The sequence below is a fragment of the Anopheles darlingi genome, chromosome 2, assembly GCF_943734745.1.
Source record: "Anopheles darlingi chromosome 2, idAnoDarlMG_H_01, whole genome shotgun sequence".
NCBI classification, from domain to species: domain Eukaryota; kingdom Metazoa; phylum Arthropoda; class Insecta; order Diptera; family Culicidae; genus Anopheles; species Anopheles darlingi.
This window is the reverse complement of record NC_064874.1, coordinates 3270001-3282500: the sequence shown is the minus strand read 5'-3', so window position 1 is coordinate 3282500 and position 12500 is coordinate 3270001. Positions and strand designations below refer to the sequence as shown.

The window sequence follows — 12500 nt, the reverse complement described above, 5'->3', positions numbered from 1 at the left end:
AAAGCGTAAGACAATAATCCCGTTGAGAAAAGAAAATGAACAATCACATTTCGCATTATATCATGCGCCTTCTCACAACCGAGAAAGGCAAATATCAGTGAAAGGGTTTCCTATTTGCGGTTAGAATTAGCCCTTCGCCTAATGTATCATTCACGCAGACGAAGGATTTGCAGGGATTCGGTCCAAGAGAGAGATTTCTCTTTGAAATGTCCTTGAGTTTGAAACGTTGTTCGTAATGTTGCTTTCTTTTGCCATTTTTTTTTCTTTTCAAACAGGATGGAACATTCTCGGTGGTCGATTTCATTGAAGCGTTTCAGGAGCACGAAGTGCAGCGAGTGCTACGCGCTTACCCCGATACCATCACCATGGACATCCACTGCGCTCCCGGAGGTCAGTGGCACACGATCCAGGACAAGTCCTTTACGCGGCTCTGCCAGATTCGGTTGAATCCGGTCGATGTGCTGAGTTCGGGTAGTGAAAGGTTGAATTCCTTCGTCGGTGAGTTGCTACTGACTATCTCAGTTCCCATGGCAACCTTTTAACCCTTCTCTCTCTCTCATCTTCACCACCACCACCACCACCACTTGCAGCGTACTTATCGTCGTTGATTGTGCCGACGGAGATTTCGGAGCTGCTGGAAAGCTCAGATGTTGTTGGTAACATTCGCTTCAGCCATCCAACGCTATACGTCTTCCCCGGAGGTCAAGGCGATGCCGCTCTTTTCGGAATCAATGGCTTCAACATGTTAGGTAAGTCTGCGTAACTGATGACGATTTTTACCAAAGGCAGTATTTCATAATCCACTTTTTCCTTTCCGCTTCCAGTCGATGGAGGTTTTAGCCGTAAATCCTGTTTTTGGGACTTTGTGCGTCATCTGGACCGGTTGGATGCGGTACTGATGACTCGCATCAACAACACCAACATTAACGGCGTGTCGTCGGTGGTGGAGCGCAAGAGTGAGGCACATGTGTACCCTCAGATAGGCCACTTCTTTTGCAACATTCCCGAGCGCAAAGGTCTACCGAGCCCGGACGGTGACAAGGATCGTGATCCGTTGCAGGTGGATCTGCTCGAAGAGGGCCACCAGATCGTGTCCAATCTGAAGTCGTTGAACCTGAAAGCACAAAACTGCTACCGTGACTCGGAGCCGATCAATCTGTACCACAAAGTCGGCCACGGTACGCTCGATATGTACGTGATCAGTCCGGCGCGGGATTCGCGCGAAGTGCGAGACTTTTTGGCCAAGTGGAACGCCGCCGACCAGCGACTGTTTGCGGCGAAGGAAGGCAAGGACTTTGCGTTTCCGCTGCAGAACCTCATCTCGATCTGTGCGCTGCTCGTCTGGACACCGGCAAACCCGGAGGACAACATCACGCGCATCCTGTTCCCTGGTTCAGCGCCCGAGTACAAAATTCTCGAAGGGCTGGAGAAGATGAAGAACGTGGAATTTATGCGCCAACCCGTGTGCCCGGTCAAGTCCATCAGTGCCAGCCTCTCGACGCAGGTGTTGGTGACGAAAAAGAGTCTCAAATCGGTCTCGACGGATAAGATACTGCCGGAGCCAATGCTGCCAGCGAAGCTTACGAGTGGCAAGCAACTCGAAAAGGATAACAAGTTGTACGAAAGCAAAATGAAGATCCTACCAACGGATAACAAGCTAGCCGACGCCGTGAAGGCATCGTCATCGGATGTAATGGACAGTTCGGCGGACGAGGGCAAGATGGAGAAACAGTTTGGCGCGAAAACGGCGACGACGGTAGCATCGGCAAAGGTTGATAGCAAACCGAAGGGAATCCGTGGTGGCCGTCCGGTGTCGTCGGAGAAGAAGCTCGACAACAAGAAACTGGAGCAGCAACAGGATGAGAAGAAGGATTCGATCTCCGACATCGGTTCCGACAAGGAGTCCGAGCAGGCCGATAAGAAACCCTCGGTTGACAGCGAAAAGAGTCTCGACGAAGCGGTTGACGTGGTGGAGAAGAAGACAGAAACTGGAACTCCCGATTCGGCCAAACCGGAAGAGACGAAAGAGAAGAAGAAGGAAGATTCGACTCCGGTTGATAGTGGTGCCCCGAAGAGCACGCGTAAACCGCCTCCTTCGCGTACTTCGACCTCGTCCTCGGTGCGATCGAAGGTCCAGGAGAGTAAAACATCCAAAGGGATCGCCGAGCGCAAACCGATGGTGAAGAAAGCGCAGCAACAGCAGCAGACGGAAGCAAACAAATCGTCCCCGACAACACCGAAGAAAAGTGCGGCCGAGCATAAGTTGGTCAATGGTAGTGCCAGCAAGGCGGAGCAGGTTGAGCAGCAGCAGGACAGCAAACGGTCTGCTATCGGTGGCAAGGTAGCGACATCGAGAGCAGCGCCTACTGCTGCGGCGGGAAAACCTGGCAAGTCTAGCCCGAAAGCAACGCCTGCCAAGAGTGCCAAAGATGAAAACAATCGTAAGGTGCTCGAGGCACGCCAACGTCCACCGGTGGCAACGAGGCGACCTGAACCGATTCGCAAGGATGCGGATAAGAAGGATCAAACAACCGCAGCGAGACCGCAAGTCGAACGGAAGCCAATCTCTCGTCGTCCCAAGGGTGCCATCTCTTCAGCAGCTTCTGCGGCCGGAGCCGGTAGTAGCCCGGTGAAGGCGAAGAAGGTGCTCAAATCGGAGAAAGATGCCGTCATCCGAAAGGCTAAGCTGGATAAGAACGGTACGACCGATTCGAGCCTTGTGTCCACCCCGAGTGCCGACGAGGGTGGTGTTGCTGTACCAAAACGCATTCTTGAAGCAGCTGGAGCACCACCGGAAGCCGCGCCTGTTGTGGCCGGTGATCTAGATGCACTGAAGCAGCAGCAGTTGGCCGAGTTGAAGGAGGAACAGGAAGCTGTTCGTGAGATTGAGGCCGTGTTCAATCGTGAATCGGCTCAGAAGGCTCAGAAGCTGTTGGCAGAGCATCGGGAGGTACAGGACAGTGCAACGGAACCGGAAGAGGAGGAAGAGTATCTGATCATCGAGAAGGAGGAACAGTACACCGAGGACTCGATCAACGAACCGGAAAGTAGCGCCACGAAGGAGGAAGAGATCCAGAAGCATCAGCGCGATTCGCAGGAATCCGAAAAGCGAAAGCGCGATAGTCTGGCCGAAGAGAAGGAGGACGACGAGGAAGAAAAGGAAAAGCACGAGGTGGAAGTTGTGGCAATGGCCGCCAGCCAGACGGCTGCAGTCGTACAGATATGTGAAGGCGATAAAGAAGAGGCGGAGCAACAGCAGGAAGCCGATGATGAAGCCGATGAGCAACCGTCGCAAGAGCACGATGTCGAGGCCGTGGTAGAGAAGGGTAGCCAGGAGAAGCTGTCACCAAAGCACAAGCAGGAGCTGGAGGAAGAGGTACAGGACATCATTGCTTCGGCGAAGGAGATCGCCAAATCGAAAATGGAAACCTCGATGGATGGACTAAAGACGGAGGAGATATCCTCGATCAGTCCTGATGAGAAGATGAGTAGCACGAAGAAGACGAGTGACACGCGAGACGAGAACGAACTGGAATCGGCTGCACCCAAGGAGCATATTGAGCCACCGCACGAAAGCCACCACGAGGAGCGTGTCTCGGCAACGGTCGAGTCCGGCGCAACAACGACCGCTCCAACGCTCCCCGAAGACGAACGTATCCCGCTGGATGAGATCAAGGAGGATCTTGTGATTGAGGAGAAGCACGTCAAAGAGGAAACGAAGGAAGTGGAGGCAACGGCAGGAGCTTCGGCAGGATCACCAGGAGCGGCCACGGCGGTGGCACCTCCGGCGGTGCCTAGTGTTGTTGAAAAACCGGATGTGGCAGCCGCGGCCGCTGCTCCACTTCCCATGGTTTACGAGCCTCTGGAACGACCGACTCCAGCCAAGATGCAATTCACTGCTCAGCAGGCCCACATGCGCGACGTGGTGAAGACACCGGACGAAGTGGCCGATCTACCCGTGCACGAGGAAGCGGATCTGGAGGAAGATTATGGTGGCGACGAGAAGGACAAAGACAAGGAAAAGGACGACGAGAAGGATCGTGATACGAAAGAAAAGCCGGAAAAGCTGGAACGTGATACGAAGCTAGACGAGCCGGAGGAGCCCATCGTTGCCAAAGCCACTGCCGAGGCCGCCGCCCTGGCTGGTGCCACGGCGACGACGGCGATGGTTGCACCACCGACTGCGTTGAAAGAGACTGATGAATCAAAGCAACACGAGAAGACTGATAAGCAGGTAGCGGATAAGTCAGCTGAAAGTGATAAACCATGTGATACAGTGAAGGTGGCCGGTGAATCATCACCGTCGCCGTCGCAAGTGGTACAGGCCGAAGAGGTGATTGAGAAGAAGGCCGCCGCAATGACAGCAGCGGGACTCGAGTCTTCTCTGCACCGTGAAATCGGTGAACCAAAGGAAGAGCGAGACATCTTGTTGGATTTAGAATCACAAATCATCACGACCGAAGCTGCAGTGAAGGAAAAGATCGAGAAGACAGAGCATGCTCAACAGCTCAAAGCACAAAGGCAACAAGATCAGTTGCAAGCAGAGGCGGAAGATGAAAGTACACGGGTTCCTGTCGAGGAAGAGGTGATTGTGGCACAAAAAGTTATACCAAAGGTACCGCAACCTCCTGCGGAACCGTCACTGTTGGATGAGATCTGGAGCACACCTCAGAAAGCAGAGGAAAAACTGGACGAACTGAAGCATCTCATCGATGATAAGGCAAAGAGTACGACGGGCGATCTGGTGACACTGAAGGACACTATGGTAAAGACGGTAGTGGAGCGCAAAAATGAAATCGTTGATAAAGTAACGGAAGAGGTGAAAGATGCAGACAGCAAGGTAAAGGAATCGTTGGCAGACCTCGGTGAAGAAGTGCAAACAATGACATCAGAAGCTGCAGTAGAGGTTGTAAAGGCAGTCACCGATCAGGCGGACGCGGTTATCGGCGATTTGCAAGCCAAGGCCCTGGTGGCAGACGATAAGTTGAAATCAACCGTGCAGAAGCTGGATGAAAAAGTGGACGCTATAGCTGCCGAAGCATCAAACATTGCAGCAAAAGCCGACCAAACTCTGGCCACTATTGAGGCCGAAAAGAGCGAGTTGGAGAAACTGGTCAAAGATCTTAAGCAAGAAGTAGTAGGACAGCTGGATGAAACGAAAAAACAGCTTGAGGATGACCTAGCGAAGGGCGTCGAGAAGGTGCAGGAAAAGGCAAAGGGCGGCATAAGCTCGTTCTTCGGAGGAATCACGGAAGGTATTCGCAGCGGTATCGAGAAGGTTGCTGATAAGGTGGAAACGAAGCTTAAGGACAAGACGGAGCAAGTGGAGGCTAAACTGCAGCATGTTACGGAGCAAATCGAAGCGTTGAAAACCGATCAAGTGCAGCAGGTGGCTGGAGTGCAAGTCCAGCACGACATCGAGCAGGCGTACGATCGTTTTGGGTATGAAAGAAGCTACACACAGGAGCTACGCGAAACTCACATCACCACGGTCGATTCGCCGATTGTAGAGGGTGATAAATTGGCCGAGCTGAAATCATTGGTCAGTATTCCTCACGATATTGATGAAGACAAAGAGTTGGAAGAGCTGGAGAATAATAAGATGGGTACGTTTGTCATCGAAGACGTTAAGTACAGCGCGTTTGAAGATGCGAATCTGCGTGAGATAAAGGAAGAAGAGGAAGAAGATCGTATATCTCCTCCGCAAGGAACGGAAAAGCTTGATCCTACCACTTCGCAACCGCCACGCGCCCGTACCCCAGAGGATGTTGCCAAAATCGTGGCGAACGTTGCGGAAGTGCTGAAATCGGATAAAGATTTGGAAGAGATTATTCCCGGATTTGATCCTCAGGAATTAGAACGTAAGCTGTCACAGGGTGGTGCGCGCGAAGAGGACGTTGGCACTGTACAGCGGATGTTGGTGACGGCCAGCAGCGAAGATGGCGGTGAGGAAACGGTCATATGTGCGGATGGTACAATCACGTTCTCCAAATCGGCCACCCCTGAACCAATGGCTTCGGGAACAACAACTCCTGAGATTAAGGTGCAAGAAGAGGATGAAGATGAACAGGAGGAATCTGTTCAACCACAGCTTACACCGAAAGCTAGCGATGTAGCAGCCAAGGCTGAGACCGAAGAAAAAGGAAGTCCGGCATCTTCTGGTAAATCATCGCCAGATTTGAAAACTTCTCCAACATCGATCGAAGAGAAGGATAAACATGAGCTGCCAGAAAAGGTTGTTCCTGCACTGGACACATCGAAAAAGCCAGCAGAGCCGTCTTCAGTGCTGACTGATATTCGCAAGGAATCGTTGATAGAACAGTACGCTCACATCGATGATACAAGACGCGAGTCAGCTATCAGTACATTCAGCGAACGTGATTACACCAAGGACGAGAGTTCTTTCGTTGATGAGTGCCGCGATTCATCTCGTGCTCATTCAATCTCTAGCCATATCAGCGATTTAAAGGAGGATTCGGCGGACTTAAAATCTGTCGCCGACTTTCTAAAGGAATCTGATGAACGAGAAGAGCATGTCGCAGAAGTGTTTTCCGATGAAGTTAAGATTAAAGAATTGTCCAGTCCAGAATCAGTGGCCAGTCAAAAGACAGTTTCTGAAAAAGAACCTCAAGAAAAACTACAAGAAGTCATTCAAACTCAATCGATAGAAAATAACACAGCCAAACAAGAGAGTAATATTGAAAGTTCATCGAAGACGGCACCAGATGTGAAATCAGAACCGCACACACCTCCTGCAATTAGTGATAAAGAAGCTTCACGACCACAATCAGCAATCGATGAGAAGGCTCCATCAGAGAAATCGGTTGATCTTAAGGCTGAGTCTAAGGATGCATCTCGTCCTGCTTCAGCTGCTAGTGAAAAGGAAGCATCTCGACCACAATCAGCGATCGACGAGAAGGCTCCATCAGAGAAATCGGTTGATCTTAAAGCTGAGTCTAAGGATGCATCTCGTCCTGCTTCTGCTGCAAGTGAAAAGGAGGCTCCACGACCGCAATCAGCGATCGACGAGAAGGCTCCATCAGAGAAATCGGATGATCTTAAGGCTGAGTCGAAGGATGCATCTCGTCCTGCTTCAGCTGCTAGTGAAAAGGAAGCATCACGACCACAATCAGCAATCGATGAGAAGGCTCCATCAGAGAAATCGGTTGATCTTAAGGCTGAGTCTAAGGATGCATCTCGTCCTGCTTCAGCTGCTAGTGAAAAGGAAGCATCACGACCACAATCAGCGATCGACGAGAAGGCTCCATCAGAGAAATCGGATGATCTTAAGGCTGAGTCGAAGGATGCATCTCGTCCTGCTTCAGCTGCTAGTGAAAAGGAAGCATCACGACCACAATCAGCAATCGATGAGAAGGCTCCATCAGAGAAATCGGTTGATCTTAAGGCTGAGTCTAAGGATGCATCTCGTCCTGCTTCAGCTGCTAGTGAAAAGGAAGCATCACGACCACAATCAGCGATCGACGAGAAGGCTCCATCAGAGAAATCGGTTGATCTTAAGGCTGAGTCTAAAGATGCATCTCGTCCTGCTTCAGCTGCAAGTGAAAAGGAAGCATCTCGACCACAATCAGCGATCGACGAGAAGGCTCCATCAGAGAAATCGGATGATCTTAAAGCTGAGTCGAAGGATGCATCTCGTCCTGCTTCAGCTGCAAGTGAAAAGGAGGCTTCACGACCACAATCAGCGATCGACGAGAAGGCTCCGTCAGAGCAATCGGTTGATCTTAAGGCTGAGTCTAAGGATGCATCTCGCCCTGCTTCTGTTGCTAGTGAAAAGGAAGCATCACGACCACAATCAGCGATCGACGAGAAGGCTCCATCAGAGAAATCGGATGATCTTAAGGTTGAGGCTAAGGATGCATCTCGTCCTGCTTCTGCTGCAAGTGAAAAGGAGGCTTCACGACCACAATCAGCGATCGACGAGAAGGCTCCATCAGAGAAATCTGTTGATCTTAAGGCTGAGTCGAAGGATGCATCTCGTCCAGCTTCTGCTGCAAGTGAAAAGGAAGCATCTCGACCACAATCAGCGATCGACGAGAAGGTTTCATCGGAAAAGTCTGTTGATCTGAAGACCGAATCTAAGGATGCATCTCGTCCTGCTTCTGCTGCAAGTGAAAAGGAGGCTTCACGACCACAATCAGCGATCGACGAGAAGGCTCCATCAGAGAAATCTGTTGATCTTAAGGCTGAGTCTAAGGATGCATCTCGTCCAGCTTCTGCTGCAAGTGAAAAGGAGGCTTCACGACCACAATCAGCGATCGACGAGAAGGCTCCATCAGAGAAATCGGTTGATCTTAAGGCTGAGTCTAAGGATGCATCTCGTCCTGCTTCTGCTGCAAGTGAAAAGGAAGCATCTCGACCACAATCAGCGATCGACGAGAAGGCTCCATCAGAGAAATCAGTTGATCTTAAGGCTGAATCTAAGGATGCATCTCGTCCTGCTTCTGCTGCAAGTGAAAAGGAGGCTTCACGACCACAATCAGCGATCGACGAGAAGGCTCCATCAGAGAAATCGGTTGATCTTAAGGCTGAGTCGAAGGATGCATCTCGTCCTGCTTCAGCTGCAAGTGAAAAGGAGGCTTCACGACCACAATCAGCGATCGACGAGAAGGCTCCATCAGAGAAATCGGTTGATCTTAAGGCTGAGTCTAAGGATGCATCTCGTCCTGCTTCTGCTGCAAGTGAAAAGGAAGCATCTCGACCACAATCAGCGATCGACGAGAAGGCTCCATCAGAGAAATCGGTTGATCTTAAGGCTGAATCTAAGGATGCATCTCGTCCTGCTTCTGCTGCAAGTGAAAAGGAAGCATCTCGACCACAATCAGCGATCGACGAGAAGGTTTCATCGGAAAAGTCTGTTGATCTGAAGACCGAATCTAAGGATGCATCTCGTCCAACTTCAGCTGCTAGTGAAAAGGAGGCTTCACGACCGCAATCAGCGATCGACGAGAAGGCTCCATCAGAGAAATCGGTTGATCTTAAGGCTGAGTCGAAGGATGCATCTCGTCCTGCTTCAGCTGCAAGTGAAAAGGAGGCTTCACGACCACAATCAGCGATCGACGAGAAGGCTCCATCAGAGAAATCGGTTGATCTTAAGGCTGAGTCTAAGGATGCATCTCGTCCTGCTTCAGCTGCAAGTGAAAAGGAAGCATCTCGACCACAATCAGCGATCGACGAGAAGGCTCCATCAGAGAAATCGGTTGATCTTAAGGCTGAATCTAAGGATGCATCTCGTCCTGCTTCTGCTGCAAGTGAAAAGGAAGCATCTCGACCACAATCAGCGATCGACGAGAAGGCTCCATCAGAGAAATCGGTTGATCTTAAGGCTGAGTCTAAGGATGCATCTCGTCCAGCTTCTGCTGCAAGTGAAAAGGAAGCATCTCGACCACAATCAGCGATCGACGAGAAGGCTCCATCAGAGAAATCGGTTGATCTTAAGGCTGAGTCTAAGGATGCATCTCGTCCAGCTTCTGCTGCAAGTGAAAAGGAAGCATCTCGACCACAATCAGCGATCGACGAGAAGGTTTCATCGGAAAAGTCTGTTGATCTGAAGACCGAATCTAAGGATGCATCTCGTCCAACTTCAGCTGCTAGTGAAAAGGAGGCTTCACGACCGCAATCAGCGATCGACGAGAAGGCTCCATCAGAGAAATCGGTTGATCTTAAGGCTGAATCTAAGGAAGCATCTCGTCCAGCTTCTGCTGCAAGTGAAAAGGAGGCTTCACGACCACAATCAGCGATCGACGAGAAGGCTCCATCAGAGAAATCGGTTGATCTTAAGGCTGAATCTAAGGATGCATCTCGTCCTGCTTCTGCTGCAAGTGAAAAGGAAGCATCTCGACCACAATCAGCGATCGACGAGAAGGCTCCATCAGAGAAATCGGTTGATCTTAAGGCTGAGTCTAAGGATGCATCACGTCCTGCTTCTGCTGCAAGTGAAAAGGAAGCATCTCGACCACAATCAGCGATCGACGAGAAGGCTCCATCAGAGAAATCGGTTGATCTTAAGGCTGAATCTAAGGATGCATCTCGTCCTGCTTCTGCTGCTAGTGAAAAGGAAGCATCTCGACCACAATCAGCGATCGACGAGAAGGCTCCATCAGAGAAATCGGTTGATCTTAAGGCTGAATCTAAGGATGCATCTCGTCCTGCTTCTGCTGCAAGTGAAAAGGAGGCTTCACGACCACAATCAGCGATCGACGAGAAGGCTCCATCAGAGAAATCGGTTGATCTTAAGGCTGAGTCTAAGGATGCATCTCGTCCTGCTTCTGCTGCAAGTGAAAAGGAAGCATCTCGACCACAATCAGCGATCGACGAGAAGGCTCCATCAGAGAAATCGGTTGATCTTAAGGCTGAGTCGAAGGATGCATCTCGTCCAGCTTCTGCTGCAAGTGAAAAGGAAGCATCTCGACCACAATCAGCGATCGACGAGAAGGCTCCGTCAGAGAAATCTGTTGATCTTAAGGCTGAGTCTAAGGATGCATCTCGTCCTGCTTCTGCTGCAAGTGAAAAGGAGGCTTCACGACCACAATCAGCGATCGACGAGAAGGCTCCATCAGAGAAATCGGTTGATCTTAAGGCTGAGTCTAAGGATGCATCTCGTCCTGCTTCTGCTGCAAGTGAAAAGGAAGCATCTCGACCACAATCAGTGATCGACGAGAAGGCTCCATCAGAGAAATCGGTTGATCTTAAGGCTGAATCTAAGGATGCATCTCGTCCTGCTTCTGCTGCAAGTGAAAAGGAAGCATCTCGACCAAAATCAGCGATCAACGAGAAGGTTTCATCGGAAAAGTCTGTTGATCTTAAGGCTGAGTCTAAGGATGCATCTCGTCCTGCTTCTGCTGCTGATGAAAAGGAGGCTTCACGACCACAATCAGCGATCGACGAGAAGGCTCCATCAGAGAAATCGGTTGATCTTAAGGCTGAATCTAAGGATGCATCTCGTCCTGCTTCTGCTGCAAGTGAAAAGGAGGCTTCACGACCACAATCAGCGATCGACGAGAAGGCTCCATCAGAGAAATCGGTTGATCTTAAGGCTGAATCTAAGGATGCATCTCGTCCTGCTTCTGCTGCAAGTGAAAAGGAGGCTTCACGACCACAATCAGCGATCGACGAGAAGGCTCCATCAGAGAAATCGGTTGATCTTAAGGCTGAATCTAAGGATGCATCTCGTCCTGCTTCTGCTGCAAGTGAAAAGGAAGCATCTCGACCACAATCAGCGATCGACGAGAAGGTTTCATCGGAAAAGTCTGTTGATCTTAAGGCTGAATCTAAGGATGCATCTCGTCCTGCTTCTGCTGCAAGTGAAAAGGAAGCATCTCGACCACAATCAGCGATCGACGAGAAGTTTTCATCGGAAAAGTCTGTTGATCTTAAGGCTGAGTCTAAGGATGCATCTCGTCCTGCTTCTGCTGCAAGTGAAAAGGAAGCATCTCGACCACAATCAGCGATCGACGAGAAGGCTCCATCAGAGAAATCGGTTGATCTTAAGGCTGAATCTAAGGATGCATCTCGTCCAGCTTCTGCTGCAAGTGAAAAGGAAGCATCTCGACCACAATCAGCGATCGACGAGAAGGCTCCATCAGAGAAATCGGTTGATCTTAAGGCTGAATCTAAGGATGCATCTCGTCCTGCTTCAGCTGCAAGTGAAAAGGAGGCTTCACGACCACAATCAGCGATCGACGAGAAGGCTCCATCAGAGAAATCTGTTGATCTTAAGGCTGAGTCGAAGGATGCATCTCGTCCTGCTTCTGCTGCTAGTGAAAAGGAGGCTTCACGACCACAATCAGCGATCGACGAGAAGGCTCCATCAGAGAAATCGGTTGATCTTAAGGCTGAGTCTAAGGATGCATCTCGTCCTGCTTCTGCTGCTAGTCAAAAGGAATCTTCACGACCACAATCAACGGTCGACGGCAAGGAGCAATTTGATACAACATCTGTTTCGTACGAACATGTTCACATTGATGGCATTTCGCAACAGAAGCAAATCGTTGAAGAGCAAGTCGTTATTAAGGAATCGTTACAAACTTCTTCATCGGAACATTCCCGTGCCACATCGGCCATGAGTCACACCAGTGAGAAAGTCGAAATTATTTCCGCAGTTCAGCAAAATGTATCAGAATTTTTGGCGTCCTCGGACAAAATGGACGAGACACTTACGTCAGATGTGCACTCACGTTTTGACTCAGCCACCAGTCATACATCGCAAAAAAGCAGCGAAAGTACAAGCACTACATCTTCAAAGATTGTTCAAGAATCTACTCAGTCAACGACCGTTACCACGGATCTCAGTGGCTTTTCCAAAGAACAATCAAGACCTGCTTCTGTTGCTTCGGACAAATCTGTCACCAGCGATACACGTAAGGAGCAGGAGATGTCAGTTTCTTCATTTTTGAAATTCGAAGAATCACTCTCCAGGCGTGAATCATCGTCAACGACCGCCACTAAAGACGATCGCCCGCATTCGGCGATGAGTGATGAAG

General features: G+C 50.2%; 1 protein-coding gene across 1 annotated transcript in view; it reads left to right on the top strand.

Moving 5' to 3' along the window:
* LOC125950758 (microtubule-associated protein futsch) overlaps positions 1–12500 on the top strand; it is a 46023-nt gene that overhangs the window by 25397 nt on the left and 8126 nt on the right. The window contains exons 4-11 of the mRNA XM_049679009.1: positions 276–498; positions 591–749; positions 825–6937; positions 7061–8857; positions 9086–10102; positions 10694–10813; positions 11042–11251; positions 11708–12500. The exon at positions 11708–12500 is cut by the window's right edge and continues 2811 nt beyond it. Coding sequence (XP_049534966.1) covers positions 276–498; positions 591–749; positions 825–6937; positions 7061–8857; positions 9086–10102; positions 10694–10813; positions 11042–11251; positions 11708–12500 — 10432 coding nt within the window. The remainder of the gene's footprint in view (positions 1–275; positions 499–590; positions 750–824; positions 6938–7060; positions 8858–9085; positions 10103–10693; positions 10814–11041; positions 11252–11707) is intronic.